The 20,646-nt window shown below is 30.5% G+C and overlaps 1 protein-coding gene across 4 annotated transcripts in view; it reads left to right on the top strand.

The window, feature by feature from the left end:
- The window catches only part of mub (poly(rC)-binding protein mub), a 128,333-nt gene that overhangs the window by 67,591 nt on the left and 40,096 nt on the right, over positions 1-20,646 (top strand). For all 4 annotated transcript variants that reach the window (XM_080169675.1, XM_080169673.1, XM_080169674.1 and 1 more), the window contains exons 6-9: positions 4,239-4,355; positions 7,016-7,109; positions 8,517-8,572; positions 9,131-9,238. In XM_080169675.1, coding sequence (XP_080025801.1) covers positions 4,239-4,355; positions 7,016-7,109; positions 8,517-8,572; positions 9,131-9,238 — 375 coding nt within the window. The remainder of the gene's footprint in view (positions 1-4,238; positions 4,356-7,015; positions 7,110-8,516; positions 8,573-9,130; positions 9,239-20,646) is intronic.

The raw sequence follows: 20,646 nt of genomic DNA, 5'->3' as shown, positions 1-20,646 counted from the left end.
CATGACTTTAAAGAAAATATTTTGATAGTATTATTTAATTAGCTTATTAAACCTAAATATAATTTTGTTTTGTTTCCACAATTTTCTGTTTTTGAACCAACCTATATTATATCACAGTGGCTTCATAGGGATACAAAATAAAGTAATTGTAAAAAGTAATGTTAATTAGTCTTTTTTCATTTATCAAACATCTTATTTAGTTTTAATCTTTTAATCATTGGTTTTAATTCTATTTATAAACAGACTTCTTGTATAAGAGGTAATTTCTACACATATATTAATATAAAAAAAATTGTACTTTCTTTTTGTTTAAAATATTGAATTATAATGTTGGTTTTACAATAATAAAATATGTCAGGACCAGATATTGAATAGTTTTTACACAAAATTACATTGTAAGCGGATTTTATATTGTTCTTATATACATTTTTTGTTCTACTTAAATCCAGTACATGGGAAAGAACTCTGAATTTTAAGGTGTTAACAAAAAAAGGATTATGTATTTGTGTCTGTGTGTAATTCTAAAAAGATATTATGCATTTATAGTTAAAAGTAATAGCAAAGATGTAAAGTTTTTATGTCAGGTAGTTCAGTTGACTATGATAGTAATTGGATTGGGAATTCATTAGCAACATGCAGGTTGGTTGCCTTTTGGGTGTTACGTAAATCATCATGAAGTAGGTTCTGATCTAAACCTTAATGTGTTACTGTCATCTATAAGTTGTGGTTAGAGGTAAAAATTTAAAATAGTTGTAATCATATGTATAGAAAATATATACACACTATTTTTCTGAAAGATTCTATATGGAGTAATATAAAAAAGTAAAGTGATAATAAATATAATAAAAAAAGGTAAAGTTTTCTTTAAAAAATCTTTTAAATTAAAAGAATTTATGTATTTAGGTGTATGAATAAACAATTGTAAATGATGTTTTTTTCTTAAATCCTAAAATGATATAGAAAAAAGCATTTAGTACATGACTCCATACATCTTTATTCCACTATTGAAGTGGCATGGTTGCTAAGCTTGCTTTATTAGGTATAATTAATGCAATAACAGTGTAAATAAATTACTTTGGGGAGAAAGAATTACAGGAGAATACTTCATATTCTTACAGGAACACTTAAGCCTCTTTTATCAATTTAGGGATAGACTAAAGAAGAAAGATAAAAGGGTTTAAGGAGAAGGGGTAATCACCCCATTCCATATTCAACAAATCATTTTACTTTTTTTTAAAAAAGGAGGTGGGTGGATCATTGACAAACACTTCCAAAGTAAGTGATGTTACTAGATTACTCTACAAAGAACACAGTACCTCTACCAATAATATTTCTTTATTTCAGCCAAGGATAATTGATATAAATTATATTTTTGATGTAGTTGAAAGGTCTTTTATTTGCAATTCTTTTCTATATTTTCCTTTTAGACAACTTTTCTCAAACAAAAGTTATGCTTTTTTATAAGAAAATTATTTTTGTAGTTTTCCTTCTTACAGAAAACTAATCAATAAAATTTAGTTTAAAGTTTCGTTTATATGCATTTTTGAATTGAAGGTTCATCTTCCATTTCTTTTATCTATGTGTTTCTTTGTCCTTTGTTCTACTCACACACAAACACACATGGCCACAATGTGTGTTTCTTTGCAAGTACATATATTACCATCATGGGATTTGAAGTTTGGAAGAGAAAAAATGGCCTTTATATTTCATGCACTGGTGATGTAGGTGGGTGGGGAGGTAAACCAGAACAACTCTTCCCTGAAACAAATAACTTTAATCATAAACTGTGCTACTGGCAGAGATTTGAACAGGAAACCTTAGAAACATATAAGAAACTTACTGATTTGATTTGTCTTGATTATTTTTTTTTAAATGCTCTTTAAACCTAAAAAGATAACAAAAATGAAATATTAAATTTTACCCTATAATGAAACATATTAAAGTAAGAAGTCCAAAGCAAATCTTTCTATCATAAAATATAAAAAACCTGAGCCAATGATGTTGAACTTCTTTGAGGAATAATTTTGTATAATGGAATTTATTCATAATAATATTCCTCACATAATTTGACAATATTACAAATTCTTCAGATCTTTAGAACAACAATATCTATATTTATATAGCAACATATGTCAAACAAAGAATATATTAATTAAAAGACAATGATAGTTTTATTTTAGTTTATTTTACATTATTTCTTATATTACTCTACAAAATGACCCATAAGAGGCCTAAACATTAGAGTAAATCTCAAGAGGGGGAAAGGGTTATATAGCTGTATGTCTCCATCGCACTGTCCTTGTGCTGACTCTCAATTGAATCATTGAAAACCAACCAATGGTGTGTTGTGTATTAACACAGCTAAGCATCAGAAAAAAAACTTGGTGTCAGATGAATAAGTTCATTGAAAAAGAAAGGGAGGTAGTTATCTGAATATACATATATACTATAGATCTGTTGACCAAACATAAAAATGTTTAAACAAAAATGAAAACACAATCATCCTATTACTATATGAAATACAAAAACGTTAATTCAATTTAAAAATCCTGAATTTAGGAAATGTTTTATTATACTATTTAAATTTGAGAGAAGAGTTTTTATTAGGGTTGGCTGGCAGGCATGAAATTAATAAAATATACACAGTACAACTTGCATTATTCAATCCAGGGATAAATGGATTAGTATTTTCTAACAATAAATTCTTTTTAATTAAACATTTGGCCTTTTTGAGTTTAGAAATAATATTGTTTTTTTTTAACCATTAATTTTACAAGAAAAACTGGATTGCATTAAATTGAAAAAAATAAACTTTATTAATAGAATAACAGGAAAATGCTATTTGTAATAATATAAAGTTTTTGTGGTTCTTTTCATTCATTTGTTTCCTTCTAATTTCCCACTCCTCTCACTAATTCAAACACTCACTAGCTTTTATGTGTATTTCCTCATTCTCATTTTCTAATTTAAAATTCTATGCAAAATTTGGGTTAAATTTGCTACAATTTACACTGAATTATAATTGTGCAAAGTTTACAAAAAAAATGCTGAATGCTAAGGCATTAATGAATTTATTGTTAATCTTAAAAATCAAATGTTATTTGAATTATTACAGTAAAATTGATACTAACCAATAAGTTATGGAAATTTTATTTTAAATTGTGTCAAAACAATAAGCTAATGTTAAATTCAATGCTATAATAAAAAATAATCTTAGTTATTTTGAAATTATAAAAATTCTATTTTGAAAATTTGCACATTGTTGGGTCAGTGTGAATTTATTCTTTACAGAGGTTAATAGCCCTGTTTTAAGCCCCGTGTAACATCTCCCCAACCTTGTATTATAATGCAGCTAAAAATACAGTTTAGTAAAAAAGTCAAACATAATACAAAAATTGTTAAAATTGAAGTCGGGGAAAATGATTAATCTGAATGAAACTGTTTAACTTTTTAATCCAGAGAGCTCCTATTTTCTTCAATCACTATATTTCAATCCAATAGTTTTTGTTTCTGTCAAATATACCCCTAGTCCTATACTTTTTAAAGTTACTTAATAATATTTTATGGTCTTTGGCTGAATGGTGAAACCTCCCAATTCTGGAGTATAGTCAAATTTAACGCCACGATCATGGTGTGACAACGCTGAGATAAATTATTTAAATTACACCTTATCAACTACAGTTACAATACGTTCATATTATGTTAATTTGTGTGTGTTTTAATGAACAAAATTTATATGCACCAAAAATAAAAATTATTCAGGTCCTATAATTGAATCTTCTCCCTGTATATAATCACACTGTAGTCTTTCAAAAAAATCCTAAAGTTGTTTTTCAATTGTATTACCACAACAAGCACATGATACATAACACTAGGGTACTTTAAAGTAGAACAACTGCCATAGTAAGTTGATATGAATTAAAAATGCAGGTTACATCTTAGGTTAAATTAGTACTAACCATCGGATATCAGCATGTACAGCTCTAAATGAAATACATCTCTAAATCCCCTCTCTTTACTATCCTGATATAAAAGTAACAGGATGTCCATTGGTCTGTCTATCTGTCTGTTTGTTTGTACCGAAGAATCTTGCTAACCACTGAACTAATTTGTTAGCTTCTCAGAGGCCCTGGAACGGCTTAAAACTAAAATTGAATATTGGGGGTCGACTATCTGTCCCTTCAAATATAATATACAAACAAAAATAACGAGTAAATAATAAATTCATTTATTTTCAGAGTGGAGCAAAAATCAACATTAGCGACGGCTCAAGTCCAGAAAGAATTGTGACCATAGTGGGAACCAAGGACTCCATCTACAAAGCATTCAAACTTATATGTAACAAATTTGAAGAGGTCAGTTTTTTTGTCATTCACTATTTGTAAATAAGTAGCGTAGCAATAACAAGATTCTATAATGTATTATCTTTTTTAAATGTAATTTTTTTTCCATATACCAACACAAATCTCAACATTTTATACACAATATGTGCTATGATAAGTTTAAACAGTTGCTTTATATTCTTGGACAACCATCTGTAGAGGATCTGTGCAACTTTAAAAGGACGAAAGAGGCAAACTCTAAACACTCCAAAAAAGTTTTAATTTAAAAGATATTGCAAATGACATCATTATCAAAAAAATAAGTTCTGATATGCCTTGTATTTTGGAAGTAATTCTAATTTTATATTTTATGTTTTCTACTATCAAATCTTTTTCTGTTTTGTGTTACTCTACGCTAACTCTATTACAGTATTGTGCATTTCCCTCTGGTGTGCATTAATTTCCGTATATTATCCCTCCACAGAGTGTTTCATACTTGCAAAAAAAATACACAACAACAATTAGAGAGTAAAAAAAGGGGAAGGCAAAGTTTGTGCTGTTGTAGTAAAATGCGATCTTGATGGTTTAATGATTTGATATATATGTGGGGGGGGGGGGGGTGTAATGGCTCACCTTTTCCTATACTCGATGACAGGCAAGTTCAGAGTCCGATTTAGTATTCATGGACTTTTCTGAAGTCTTACAAATATATCTTTTAAGGTTTATCCACTAAAATTTTAAAGATTGATACAACTTTTGGAAACGAAGATTTTTATGGTGCCTATAAAAAATGACGTCATATTGGCCTACAATTGGTCAATTAAAATCTATGATAGCCTGCAATTGGTAATTTAGTCTGTGTATTGGCTTAACATTGGTCATTTATTGAATGACGTTATTTTTTTAAAGCATTATAAAGAACTTCTTTGGAAACAGTATTTTGATAGTTATTTTCCCTTGTACCTTTTAAACTTCATTTAATTTTTGGACTACTTGGTACCTGTCACCCGTAACTCTGATAAGACAGATGTAAACAGGTATTGAAAACTACCTAATAGTATGTTATCATGAAATCTTACTTATATACATACACAAGTACAGGGAATACATTAAGAAAAACATATACAATATCATATTAGTTAATGTTTTAAATGGCCTGTTTTAATGTTAAACAATAAATTGATATAAATTTACCCATTCTTTAGATTAAAGTTATTGGCATAAATTTTTTTGCACTAGTAACCAACAAAAAAAAGTACCCAACGTTTATAAGTCTACGAATAAGATAACGTGATTATGAGACTTTGGGTACTTCGTCCAAACCTAATGGAAAATAATAAGGAACCAGAAGTGTAAAAATTAGCCCTAGATAACTAAGGAAAATATGAAGCATACTTAAAAGTAGCGGGACAAAGTGTCTCAAAAATCAGCCATGTAACGTCATAAAAATATGAGATTATTTTTTATTTTTTTTATGAATTTTCTTTCTCACTTCTCCTCTCATCGCCCTCATTTTTATGACGTCACATGGCTGATTTTTGAGACATTTTGTCCCGCTACCCTTAAAATCACAGCCTAACATGGTTTGGCTTTTAAATATATCCCATAATCGGATGGAAAAAATAAAATACATATAAGGATAATATAATAAATAAAATATATATTTTTCTGTATTTTCAAAGTTTAAGGTGGCAACATAAGCAAAAAAGTTTATTATTAAGACCAATCTCTTTTGGGAAACTTTTTTTTTGGGCCAGTCAAATTTTTTGTTAAAGTCTAAGCTACATAAATATACTGAATAAATAATAAACGTACTAGGGCATTTAAGCAATAATAAATATGCCATCTTTTATAAGTTGCTTTATAACAAATTTGTTATTTTTGTCACCTGAAACAGTACCACGCACCCTGTGTCTACATATATATATATATGTTTATGACCTGAACTTTTTATTGTCACCTGGAACAGTGCCACGCACTCTATACCTACATACTAGCGGCTACGCCCCCTAGAAGCCTCTAGGGGCACTTGTAGGAGGGGGAAAAGTCGACCTCAACCCATTTTAAGTTTGAGTTTCAAAAGAGTTTTATAAAATATTTTTTGGGGGGAGGGTGGTGAAGACACTCTCTCAAAAAATAGTTTAAAACCTTCCCAGGACCTATAAGAAGCTTCACTGTAAAGGAGAAAAATATCGGTTAAGGGGTTAGCAAAATCCTCCGGGACAGACAAAAAACACTTACTACTTTATATAATAGGATATCTATATGTTTAGGACCTGAACTCTATATTGTCACCTGGAACATTACCACACCCCCTATGTCTACATATAGCTATATATTTAGAACCTGAACTCTTTATTGTCACCTGGAACAGTGTTTTGCCCCCTGTATCTACATATATCTATATGTTAAGGACCTGAACTCTATATTGTCACCTGGAACAGTGCCACACCCCCTGTATCTACATATATCTATATATTTAGGACCTGAACTCTTTATTGTCACCTGGAACAGTGCCACGCCCCCTGTATCTACATATATCTATATATTTAGGACCTGAACTCTTTATTGTCACCTGGAACAGTGCCACGACCCTTGTATCTACATATATCTATATATTTATGACCTGAACTCTTTATTGTCACCTGGAACAGTGCCACGCCCCCTGTATCTACATATATCTATATATTTAGGACCTGAACTCTTTATTGTCACCTGGAACAGTGCCACGCCCCCCAATCTCCTTCAAACTGGTTGTGCCTGCCTCACAGTGTGGATCTCTAATAGGTAAAACTACCATAAATTTGTTAAGTTCTAAAGACCTCCCAAACGTTTTTTTCTTTTGTTCTCATAGAAGCAATAAGTTCTATGTTATTTAAAGTTCTTGTGATTTTCAACAATTTGTCGTTGTCTAACTCTATGCATGAAGTTGTAGAGTGTATGTGTGTCTGTCTGTCCAACTCTAAAACAAATACCTTTTAAAATCCCTATAGATTTATAATAATAGAATAGTGTTTAAATACCAAGGTTGCGTGATTTCAAGTATAACATATTTATTTATATTTTCTTGAAAAGTATAATTATAATATTCTATGTATATGCACTAATTAGACATATAAGATTGATGTGGCATGTAGGAAAGTAACCTTTTACTAATAGTTATTACAGTTGGATTATATTATATTAAATATTATAGTAAGGAAACTAAGGTTTTTCTTAAGTATTCTTTAACATGAGGTTTTTACGAAGCTTTTTAAATTGGGTTGGGGATTATTGACCCAAGTGTCTGGGACACTAAATACTCAATTATTCCATACCAACAGGTATTCTAAGGGATAAGATGTGTGCTGTAAATTGATAAACATCCCCATTGATAATACACAAAATTACCCCATCAGGAAACTAAAATTATTTGTAAAAAAAATTTGGACATTAAGTTGAGAACGAAACAATCAAATTTCAATAAAAGAACCCAAAGTTTTTGAACAAACTATTAAGATAACGTTGTTATAAATCTTTGGCTACTTTTGTAATTTACTGTCTAATGTCCCCTCCCTTCCTGAATAACAGTTACAAGGTTTGAGAAGCTTACATTGCGAGATTACTACATCAATACTTCCGCCCTTATTAACTGAAATATTTATCAAAGGGATAGTTGCATGAAGTGCACAAGAATAGGATTTTCAAGTCTTAATATTTTTAAAACTACATGGTAAAAAAATTTGATTCTTTCAAATATATGACCTACTAGTGGCTTCGCCCCTAGCCCCTAGGGGCTTTGCCTCAAGAGAAAAACTTTTAAAAAATAAATAAATAAAAAAAAAATAGTACTACTGGTGCTGTCAGTAGTTTAATGTGAACTAACTTCCCCATGAACAAAAAAAATGGGGGGGATTTTTTGTTTTTGGGGGGGTTAAAGTGGTTGGGGTTGTCCCGCCTTCCAAGAAAATAGCTTAAAACCACCACAGGACCAATAGGTATATACCCTATAGAGTAGAATCCGATCGGTTCAGTGGTTACCGAGATCTTAAGGGACGGACGGACGGACAGACATCAAGCTACTTTGTATTGTTGATAAATGAAGTTTAAACCGTTGAACCGAACAAAATATGCAGTTCACTAAATTCAAGTTTAAATGTATTTTGTGCAACTACCCCTTTTTGTATGCTATTGCTAACATATGATTTTGTTTAGGTAAAGGTGGATCCAAAATCAAGGAGATCCGAGAGGTGACTGGGGCATCTGTACAGGTAATTATCAAATACTTTCAATGTTTGTAAAACAAAATGTCAAAAATAGCTTACAAGTGGCAGGTTGAGCACTGATAAGATCCTCTTACCCCTTGTTCTATGAATAAATTGAAATCCTATACTTGCGTTCCCCAAACCCTGCGGGGCTATCAAGTCTACAATATTACCTAATCTTCAAGTATTTACGTACAAACAAAGTAAAAACGAGGAAGGTTGTGGAAATTATTAGTGCTCAAGAGGGTACTGCGTATGATAACAGCAAATTTTCTTTATACTTTCAAAGGGTGAATCAAAGTCTGTACTCTGTATGTCTGCTATGATCTCGCTAATACTTTCGGTCCTCTTCTTCTTTACAAGGAGATTTCTGAGTTTTGTTTTATATATATTAGGGGAGTTCTATCTTTCATAACATTTTGGTACAAGAAAATTTCTGACCAAACTGACCAACAAAAAAATGTGTTAAAAAGCATTCTTGTGATTTTTATTGCAATGAACACCATCTTAAACATTTCCTTTAAAAATATAGCATGAAACTTAAAAGAAATATGCCTTATTCAGGTTGCGAGTGAAATGTTGGCCAACTCTACAGAACGAACAGTAACCGTGTCAGGGAGCAGCGACTGTGTTACACAATGTATTTTCCAAATTTGCGCCATTATGGTCGAGGTAAGGCATTTGATATAAACTTACTAACGGAAACACCTATAGCCTATAGGGGACGTTGGCGTTAGTTGGGAAAATAGCCTAAAACCATTACAAGACATTTTCACTGAAACGAATATCTGAAAAGTATTTTCCAAGATCTTTAGCATTAGACAAAAAACTACTAGCTTATATTATAGAATTACAAAGATTATCACGCAACCTATACAATATAAAGACACACACAAGAAATTAAGAATTTTCCCTCAAATTGTCGAACACAGAATTTAACCCCCCACCCTCCACCCCCTTTATTTTAAGATAAAATTGAAAATAAGGCGGGTGGTAGTTTATGTTTGTTTCTATTTTTCATTAGGATGTTCAAGTTAGGTAAGATTCTATTAGATACAGGCAACAAAAGTTAACCCCCCCCCCCCCCCAGTATTTTCAATTTATATGAGAATAAGGTAACTTAAGCACCGAGCATTATATTTTTGATGAAAAGATAATTTACATATTCCACTAAAAATTCATTTTACTTCATTTACTTTATGTTTCACTAGCGGCTTCGCCCCTAGCCTCTAGGGGCTTTGCCCGAAGAGGTGATAAAAAAAAATTTGGCGAAATTCGTAAAAGGACCATGGAAATCTTCTGCATAAAAGAAAAAAAAAAGGACCAAGGAAATCTTCTGCAAAAAAAAAATAATAGCCTAAAACCACCACAGGATCAGTAGGAAAATTCCCTGGAGAGTAGAATCCGATCGGTTCTGTGGTTACCGAGATCTTAAGGGACAGACGGACGGACGGACAGACGGACGGACGGACAGACGGACGGACGGACAGACGGACGGACAGACATCATTCTACTTTGTATTATAGATATGTAAAGATACATACACACAAACACACACACACACACACACACCTAGACATACACATATGCATAACAATGAATATTTATGTATGCATTTGTTTGAGTTTACTTAGAGACAAGTTTGTGTCTAAATAAACAAAATTAAGTCACTATTCTATTTTATACTTTACCTTAACAATTTATCTCTTCACTTTGATGCAAACAAAACTATTTTAAATTTCTTTTAATAATTTTTAATCTTATCTCATATGGCAGCTGTGATATTTTAAATTTCCCTTGTATTAAACAAATCTCAAATATATAAGGACAGACGTGCAAAGAAGGCCATAAAGAAGTTACCCATTAGTAAGAAGTACAAGAAATGTTAGCAATATATTTTTACTTGCAGCCTAGAAACTATTGTTTCAACAAGCAGACGAACGGAGTAACGTACGTTTTAAAGTATAGAGCAGTAACTTTCATGGAGGGTTAGTTCAATGGTAGTTAAATTCGTCTTTCTCCAAATATATATCCGCTTTCATGGAAATCTTCTGTTTTGAAATTTGAGAAGTATTTATGAATAAATTTCCTGCCCTATCCTTTACCCAATATTTACCAACTACGAATGTCTGCTTAAACACATTATGATAAGGGGGGCGGGGGGGGAATTAATTTTTAGACCATTGTCTTATCCCTATATCCCTGAGTGTAACTGCAATAATGCGGTGCAACAAATGCATATTCATAAACAAAGGTGGTCCACAGATATTTTTAAAGAAATGACATGATGTCCCAAATTTTTTTTTAACTTTTATATTTGAATTGATGATTGAACAAATATTTCAACATCCATAAGTAGTAAAGCACACGAAAATCAAGAACTGTCAGATAGACGAAGTGAATTATAGTACAAATGTTCAGTGATCATAAAAATTGGAGAAAGAAAAACATACATAATGATAGCAATAGATATACAGACACAGTAAGTTGTATACTAAATAATAACTGTAAAAAATTCAGCAATCTATATTAAATATTAGTATAACAAGGATGACAACATCCATAAAAGCGAAGCTCTGAAATGGTAGGACAAACGGACATTAACACTTGTATAATGTCAGAACAGAATAATCAGAATGCGAATGTATAAGAGATAAAGCAAAATTGTAAGTAAATTTGTTGAAAAACTGCTTGATACAGGATTATGATTATGGACATACTTACATTTTTAGGACTTGATTATAGAGTTGCTTCGCTTATAATATTGTATTTTGTTGTCCCAGGAATCAGTATACCAAAAATCAGACCAATCGGATAATTAGGTCACATACAAATTTGTTGTTAAAAATGTAAAAAAATCAACATGTTTAAAATGGACGTACGGACATTCTGGTAATGATTATAGAGTTGCTACGCTTTCTAACTCGTACCTAACTATTACAGGAATCACCATACAAAATTTGAAATCGATAGGACAATTCTAACATGCCTAAATTAACGAAAAAAGCTATTTAAAAAAGTAAAAAAATCAACATGTTTAAAATGGACGTACGGACATTTTGGTAATGATTTTAGAGTTGCTACGCTTTCTAAACGGTACCTAACTACTAAAGGAATCACCATGCAAAATTTGAAATCGATAGGACAATTCTAACATGTCTAAATTAACGAAAAAATCTATCCGTGACGGACGGAAGGACGGACGGACCTACCCTAATTATAGAAAAGCTTCGCTTTTAAAAAGTCTCCCATTGCGTTACGATCTGACAGAAGGACATACAAAGTCAATTATAGAACAACTTATTCTTAAATGCTCATTAGGTACTGACAATACAAAAGTATTTAAAAGTTTCGTTTTTAAAAAGTAAAATTAAAATTTCTTTTAGAAATGACCTAACCCATGCTCTCTGAAATGCTCTCTTCAAAAGACAATTTTAAGTTTCTAATATTTTGTTTTCTTCATTAAAAATCTTTCAACGCATAATTTTGTGTTGTCAAAATCAAATATTGTAAACAATAATCTTATACATGTAGTTTTAGAAAATAATAAAACTTTTTTCCACATTTTTATTGATTATTAATTGAATTTTAAAAATAAGGATATTTTAAAAACTTATAGAATTTCTTGTTTAATATTCAAATGTTTGTGAGTGTGTGTGTGTGTGGATTTAAAGTAAAATATATATGAGGGCAAAGATAAGAGATAGGGCCCCCACACTATTAGAGTTAAACAATATCTAGCCAGGGTCCCCACAATGAGAAATCCAAACAGTCACGTTTCCAGCGATTACGCAGGGGGGGGGGGATGTGAAACAATTTAACGGTGAGGGGAGGTTCGACAAGGGATGTTTAGGGCTACACCCCCCTACCGAACACCCCTGGATCTAAGTAACCAACCTTCCAATTTTTTATTGGAGTTATAGAAAGAATAGCCACCCCCTCCCAAGATAGCTTCCCCATATATAAGAGTTAAATGAGATATATTCTATTTGATTAGTCTACATATTTGAAAATGTTGCTCTAATGTGACACTCGCTTTTATATATAAATATGGTGACATTTCAACCATATTCTACTTTATATTTTATGTAGATGTGTTCTTCTATATTTGTATTTATTTAGCTACTAGCGGCTTCGCCCCTAGCAGATAGGGACTTGCCCAAAGGGGTTTGGTCAACCTAATTTTTCGTATTTTAGATTTAAAAATAAGAAGTAAATAAAATTTTTATCTCCCACTCCCAAAGAAAATAGCTTAAAACCATCACAGGACCAGTAGGTATATTCTCTGAAGAGTAGTGCCCGATCTGTTCAGTGGTTACTAAGATCTTAAGCTTTAGGCAGACGGACAGACAGGCATCGTTCTACTTTGTATTATAGATGATATTTTAGTCCTAAGTCTATGTTTATCTGTGTATCATTAAAACCTATTATTCTTAACTACTCCCCCACCCCCTCCATTACGGATTACAAACCTTTTAGTTCTTTTTAAATATTTATTTTGGGGGGAGGGGTAATTTTTTTCTATGGGCCATTTTCTTAGGAGGGTGGCGGTACCCTCTCCCAAAATAGTTATATACCTTCCTGGGACCTGTGAGAAACTATCCTGTTAAGGTGAACCCGGTCTGTTCAGTGGTTAGCGAGATCCTTCGGTACGGACAAACAGACACACTTACACAGAGACAAACAGACAATTAAATAAACAAACAATCAGACATCCTTTTACTTTTTTCTAAGGATATTTATCCATGTTAATGTTATGTCCATAGTATAATCTACAACCAAACTTTGGTCCCAATTCAAATCTAAACTTCTAATTAACAGATTTCATCGTTTGGGGGCGGTAGGATGGGGGGGGTCAATTATATAACTAAAATATGGGGGTGGGGGAGTTCATCACCTATCTCTCAGTCAAATGTTATATACAATTAAAATAGCATGTCTCTAAATCGAAAAAAATACTACAGCATGCTAATGTACAATAAGATGCTGAAAAGCAATTAATTTTGCGATAATGTTTGATTCTTTCATATTTAAATTTTTCTTAAACCCATTCCTACGTTTCCACGGCATTTTACGCACAGATATTTCTAGTTTTAGTTGCAATGGGCAGTTAAATCGAAAATACAAATTTGGAAATAAAACATTTTGATCCAACCTTATGTAGGTAAATACATCACGCTTGGACGCTCAGATGTCAAAACTTTATTTTAGTGTTTGGCCAAAATGACTTAGCAATTGTATCTGTAAGTACGTCTAATAACACCCTTTGCTATTTTTAAAATCCTAGAAAAATTTTTTTGCAAGAAAATTGCATAAATTCGCAACCTTTTTTAGAACCACTACATAACTTGAGTTTTAAAACTTTTTACATAAAATCCTTTTTACAAAAAATATCAATAATTACCCTAAATTAAACCTGAAAGAAAAAAAATCTCATTACACGTGTTAATTTGCATGTTTTAGGTCTTTTTTTGAGGAAAGTATAACTTCCACATTTTTGACAATAATATATTTTTTTAACATTTCAAAGTAAAATATAATAAAACTTAAACGATTTTTCTTGAATTATCAGTTGAAAATTTCATCAAACATGCAATTTAAGTGATGAAAATTTAATAAAATCATTTTTTGAATGTTTAGAATTACCAATTTTCTACATTTAAAACAAAATGTTAACAAAATTTAAAAACATTCTAATATATAACTTTAAAAATCAATAACATTTTATAAAATGATGTTTTAAAAAATAAATCATTAAAAGGTATTAAAATGCATTTTAAGTTGCTTAAAATTAAAACGAGAATATCTTTTTACACTTTATTCTTTGTAATAGAGATTAATCGTTATTTGCTGAAAATGAAACATTTAATAAACTAATTGAATCTTTTTGTGACCATGTTTAAACTTTTTAATTTTTACACTAAGGTGTTTTTTAATGAAAATCTTTGTTGAATTCTCTTTTGCGACAAAAAAAGAAAGGGAATTTTTTACTATTTCTAGGTTATCTTATGTAATTTAAACTATATAATATGAAATAATTTTTAATTGTCTTTCTTTTGAGCCACAAAACACTGTAAAATGTAACATATATGCAAAAATAACAATTTTTTTAATGAATATTATAATATCCTTATATGACATTGCGTCAGAGCTTATTCTTTAGATCATATGTTCATGAAAAGTAGTCATAAACTTGGAGGGTTGCGCTATTTATTAGAATATTAAATAAACTTGAATGGTAAAAATATAAGCATAGTCTTTGTCAATTTAAATGCTTTAGGTATATTATTCGGAAAGTTAGTTAAAAAAGAGAGAATTTGCTGTGTATACTGTTGAAAGACTTTCAAAAATGTAAATTACAAAGCAATCCTAAAAGATCGGGTCGTAGGCGAGTCTTAGTCGGGGGTTTTCTGATAGCAAATATTGCGTTATTGGTATACAATGTAAAAAAAAAACATTTTAAAGAAATTCTTTAAATAAAACCCAACGTGTATTGGCAGTACAAACATCTTAATGCTAGCAGACATATGTTTATCAACATTTGCAGAAAACTATTTCCACAAGAAAAATTATTCAGGTTTCTACTTCACAATTTTAAATATTTCTTTCTGATAAAATGTTTGACATATATCGTATAATCATTTACCAAAAAAAATATTTTGATAATTTAGATTTCAGAGAAGATTAATCCTTTCAAAAAACTAAGACGACATTTTGCATCTTCTGTCATGACATTTTAGAAAAAAATATAAAAAACCTAAATTTAGTATGAAAACTATTTTTATCGATTTTTCTGAAGGTATTATCGTATTCTGTGGCTTTGTTATTATCATTTACTTATATCGAAAGTGCCAAACATTGTACCCTAACTTATTCATTTAATAAAAAACCAGCCGTGACATATTATGGCAGACCAAATTGCATAGAGAAGCTATTTAGGTTATACACAGATATTACCCTGTTAACTAGTAGAAGGACTGTCTGATAGTTGGTTTTATCTGCAAAGTTTTATTAAAGTGATTGGTGACTATTTAAACCATGAAAAGTACTGCCTTAAAGATATAATATAAGGGTAACTATGGTAATCAATGTAATAAGGACATTTGTAACATCTAAGAAGGCTTAGAAATTAAGTATAGCTTCCAAAAAGTAGTTAATTCAAATCCCAAATGAAATAAATATTTTTTTAAGTTCTTAAAAGTCAAAATATTGCCATTTTGCTACTATTATCCGCTTTTTAGGGGAAAAAAACATTTTAAAAAGTTTGAAAATTCAAGTCTCGGAGCTGCCTTTTCCCAGGTTCTACGAAATACCAGAAAAAAAACTCGTTTTACCACAAAAGTGGTAAAGCTGGTCAACCTGGTATAATATACCAGTTTCGTGGTAAATTTTACCAGCAAAAATTTTAGCCAAAAAATTAGTCAAATTTTACCATTTTTTTTGTAAAATTTGACGAAACAAAAAAACCCGTTTTTTGTGTTTTAAATAAAAAACAGCTCTTCATAATCAGTTGTAATACTTTAAAATAATGACTTTTATACAATGAAGCCTAAATTTAAATTTTTTTTTTTTTTTTCAATTTTACCACTTTTGGAAGTTTTACCAAAAATGTGGTCAATTTTACAACTCTATTTTTCAGGTTAAGTCCGAATTTTCGGACTTAGACAAAAAAACACAATTTGGTCAATTTTTACCAAAAAGTTGGTAAAATTTGACAAGGTATTTTTTTAGGCTAAGTCCAGATTTTTGGACTTTGCCAAAAAAAATGAACTTGGTAAAATTTGACCAACTTTTTGGTAAAAATTGACAAGGTAAATTTTTAGGCTAAGTCCAAATTTTTTGACTTTGCCAAAAAAAAAAACTTGGTAAAATTTGACCAACTTTTTGGTAAAAATTGACAAGGTAAATTTTTAGGCTAAGTCCAAATTTTTGGACTTTGCCAAAAAAAAAAACTTGGTAAAATTTGACCAACTTTTTGGTAAAAATTGACAAGGTAAATTTTTAGGCTAAGTCCAAATTTTTGGACTTTGCCAAAAAAAAAAACTTGGTAAAATTTGACCAACTTTTTGGTAAAAATTGACAAGGTAAATTTTTAGGCTAAGTCCAGATTTTTGGACTCTGCCAAAAAAAAAAACTTGGTAAAATTTGACCAACTTTTTGGTAAAAATTGACAAGGTAAATTTTTTGGCTAAGTCCAGATTTTTCCAAACAAACATCCTTCTACTTAATGATAAACATCGCAAATAAAATATAATGAGGAAATATTCAGACCTAATACTTTCCAAACAAAGCATCCTTTTACTCAGCACTATTTGCTTTCGTTATATCGAATATGAAATTAATAAAATATGATGATAATGATTTTATTTAGAATTTATTTCATATTATAACATAACAGGTCATATAGATATTATCCAGGTCAATACTGAAACTACAAAAGATTGGCATCCAAGATAACAACAGTCTACTACTGATGCCTAAATGTCGATTGATAACAGTGCCACCTGGAGAGGTAAATTGTAATGCTGCTTTTATGGAGATTAATGTACTGAAGAACAATCAGGCAAGTCTCCTACCTGGAGGTACTCTGACTATTTGGCTGGAAGTTATAAAACCTGGACCTGAAAGTGCAGTATCCTGTCTCTCTGGTGACCTGGAGAATTGTTTTGAGGATCCAGAGTTTACTGACCGTTTGATAGAAACTAGTACATCCAAATTAAAAGTGCACAAGTTTATACTTGCCTCAAGATCTCCAGTATTTAAGGTAGGTTTTTCCATTCTTACTTGTTAATTAAATTCTTGTCAATATTTTTAGGTAAATTTTTAGGCTAAGTCCAGATTTTTCCAAACAAACATCCTTCTACTTAATGATAAAAATCGCAAATAAAATATAATGATGATAATGATTTTATTTAGAATTTATTTCATATTATAACATAACAGGTCATATAGATATTATCCAGGTCAATACTGAAACTACAAAACTTACTAGTATCGTTTCTGTAAATAACATTTTTTAGAATTTTAGCTTGTGGAATGTTTGGAGCTCTCGAGTAGAACTTAATTAATAAACACCGATTGGGCGGATTGTAATCAATACGCTTTATATGTTAAAGTCAATATTTTTTAGAATTTTAGCTGTGGAATGTTAGGTGTCAACATTGTCGTCATAATAAACACTGATTGTAATCAATACGCTTTATTTAAGTTAATTTTAACTGACTAACAGAATATTCTCTGTTCAACATTGATCGTCATAATAAAACTTATTAGTATCGTTCTGTAAATTATTTGTTAATTTTAACTGACTAACATATTTTAACATATTTTCTCGGTTCAACATTGTCGTTATAATAAATATAATGAAATTTTTTGTATAATCTGTGACTGTTACATGTTGAGATGGAACTCTCGTTGTTCTCCATGGAACTGCAAAGCTCCACGTACTTCAAAACTGGTTCAACTCCAAAATCCTGAAAAAGAATATTCATTTTTAAATTAAGCAATTAAAGGATTAACAAATCAAAAAGGCCTTACAAAAAGGAAAGTTAACGGTTTTGGGAAAATTTCATGGAGAAAGTAGATACAGCTTGTGTATGTGCCTGCTTATTAGAGAAAGTTTAATTCAGTTATCAATACATAACCAGACTGAGAGAAACTAAGAATGTCTTATAACGGGAATTTGGAGTTATGGTATGAATTAAATAGTCGTATGTTAGTACTAAGAGAGAGTCTAGAGATTAGAGCCAGAACTGACAATGTCGAGATCCAGAGGGAGGTTTGTAAGAGGTTATATCAACATGGATGGATTACTACACATCTTAATCGCTGCCGTCCTTCCCCTCTGCTGCCCGCCGCTGCCCAGGCTGCCGAACTGGCAGCTGTTCTTCACGAAGTAAACATGCACGAGGATGAATGTAATGCTGTTTAGATTTTAATAATATCCTGAATGTACTGTTTCAATAATATAAAGTAGTAAAATCTAATTTTAAATAGCTACCTATCTAGTACATTATTTTTATGTATTAACTTTTGTCTAACCAGTTTAATATCTATCTAATAAATTTAATAATAGCTTAATTGTTAATATAATTTAGTATACAGTTTCATAAAGGTAGTTCGATGTGTGTCTGTGTATATTAACTTCATATTTGTTATGCTTGTATACATGGAAACTACCTTTTGGGGCCGAGGTGTTGCCGTAGTTGCGTGTAGGATTATTCCAACTATCTTTTATTACAAATAATTAAACACTTACTTTTAACGGATGAATTTCTGATGGCAACAGCTTCATGTTGGTGCTTAAGAAATGTTCCACGGTCGAATTGCGGTCAGCTTATAATCAGAGAATACACCCAGCTGTGTGCGAAGCTAAACCTGAAAAAGAATATTAATTGAAATATAATTTATATATATTTTTAATATTATTTTACATAAAACACATCTTATAATATCTTTCTATTAAGGGTATAAAACTTCGTTACGCTTAAAACAATCATAAACCTTAAAGGGCGAATATAGGTTGGATATAATATGAGCTTATTTCAAAGGTGCTATTATATAAATTATAATAAATAATTTAAAGATAATGACATATAGCTAATTGTATTAGTCTGTTTACAGCTTATAAAACCTGTCTAACTCAAGATAATATTATGTAATTAGTGTGGTTCCCTAAGAACTCAAACACTCTACCGGTATCACACAAGGCTTCGTAGCAAGGTTGAATTAAAAAGGTTTCGTTAAAGGATAGTCTTAATAACATGGCCTAAAATATCCATGTTCTTATTAAAATTATTTTAACACTTACTTCTATGTAAACCATTCACTAATTGCAGCGCCCATATATTTTCTCACGAATCTGATTCCTGGTTAAGTCTGAAAAACAATATTAATTGAAATATAATTTGTTAATATTTCTATTATTATTTATATATATTAATAGTAGAATACTTTAAATATTAAGAATAGGATAAAAAGTCGTTCTTATATCATATATCAAAAAGGTTTAAAAAATTATAAAACAAACAGTTTATCGAAGTAGCTTAAAACCATGCGTAAGGTCCTAAATTATATTGATTTTTTTATTACATTATTTAAAACTTACTACTAAGTGAGCCCTTCTTTAATTGCAGCGCCCAAATAGTTATTTCTGATGAATCAGTGTTGCTGAACCTGAAAAACAATATTCTTAATTTAAATATAATTTATTAATATTTCTTACATTCATATATATTAAACCCGGATTATTTAATATTAAGAATAGGATAAAAAGTGTTTCTTAGATCAAATCAAAAAGGTTTAAAAAAGGCTTAAAACAATTATCCTATTATATATATTAATATTGTTCTCTTTTACAACGAAGCTTTTTATTTATTTTAATCTATAGCTGAAACTCAAATTAAAAATAGGATGAGGCCTCGACTTTTCTCTTCCTACTTTAAGTGCCCCTAGAGGCTTCTAAGGGGCATAGCCGCTAGTAAAACTTAAACCGTTAATCGAAGGCAGCCTAAAACCGTACGCTCAAGGTCCTATATTATTAATGTTTTTATATTAAAATTATTTAAACACTTACTTTTACGCAAACCACTCTTTGATTGCAGGGTCCATATACTAACAGCCAAGACTGAAGGTGGACACGTACTTTTTTAAACATCTGACTATCATCTCTTTGATTGCAGGGTCCATATATCAACACTAACAGCCAAGACTGGTAGACATAACATCAAGTATCATGCCAGTATAGCAAGGTACTTTTTTAAACTTCTGAATATATAGCTCTCTAGGAGTTCTTAACTGACATTCATATAAATCTTGTGACATGGACCATCTCCTGTCAATCATACTTGGATATAACACGTATTTTCTCTAAGAGACTTGAACTATAACACTCATTGTTTACAATAGTTTTCAATCGGTATAGCGGCATTCATGCACATGCTCTGTACAGGTATACAACTTTATATTGAAAAATATTTCTTTTATATCCATTGCAATATATTTTTTTATATTTTATCGATGATATTTCATTTAAGTCATTGCCAAAAATATATTACATTCACATTAAAAAAAATTTACAT

The sequence above is a fragment of the Acartia tonsa genome, chromosome 8 (assembly GCF_053477335.1).
Source record: "Acartia tonsa isolate MP-2025a chromosome 8, ASM5347733v1, whole genome shotgun sequence".
NCBI lineage: Eukaryota > Metazoa > Arthropoda > Copepoda > Calanoida > Acartiidae > Acartia > Acartia tonsa.
Note: the sequence above shows the minus strand (reverse complement) of the source record. Positions and strands in the feature narration are given on the sequence as shown.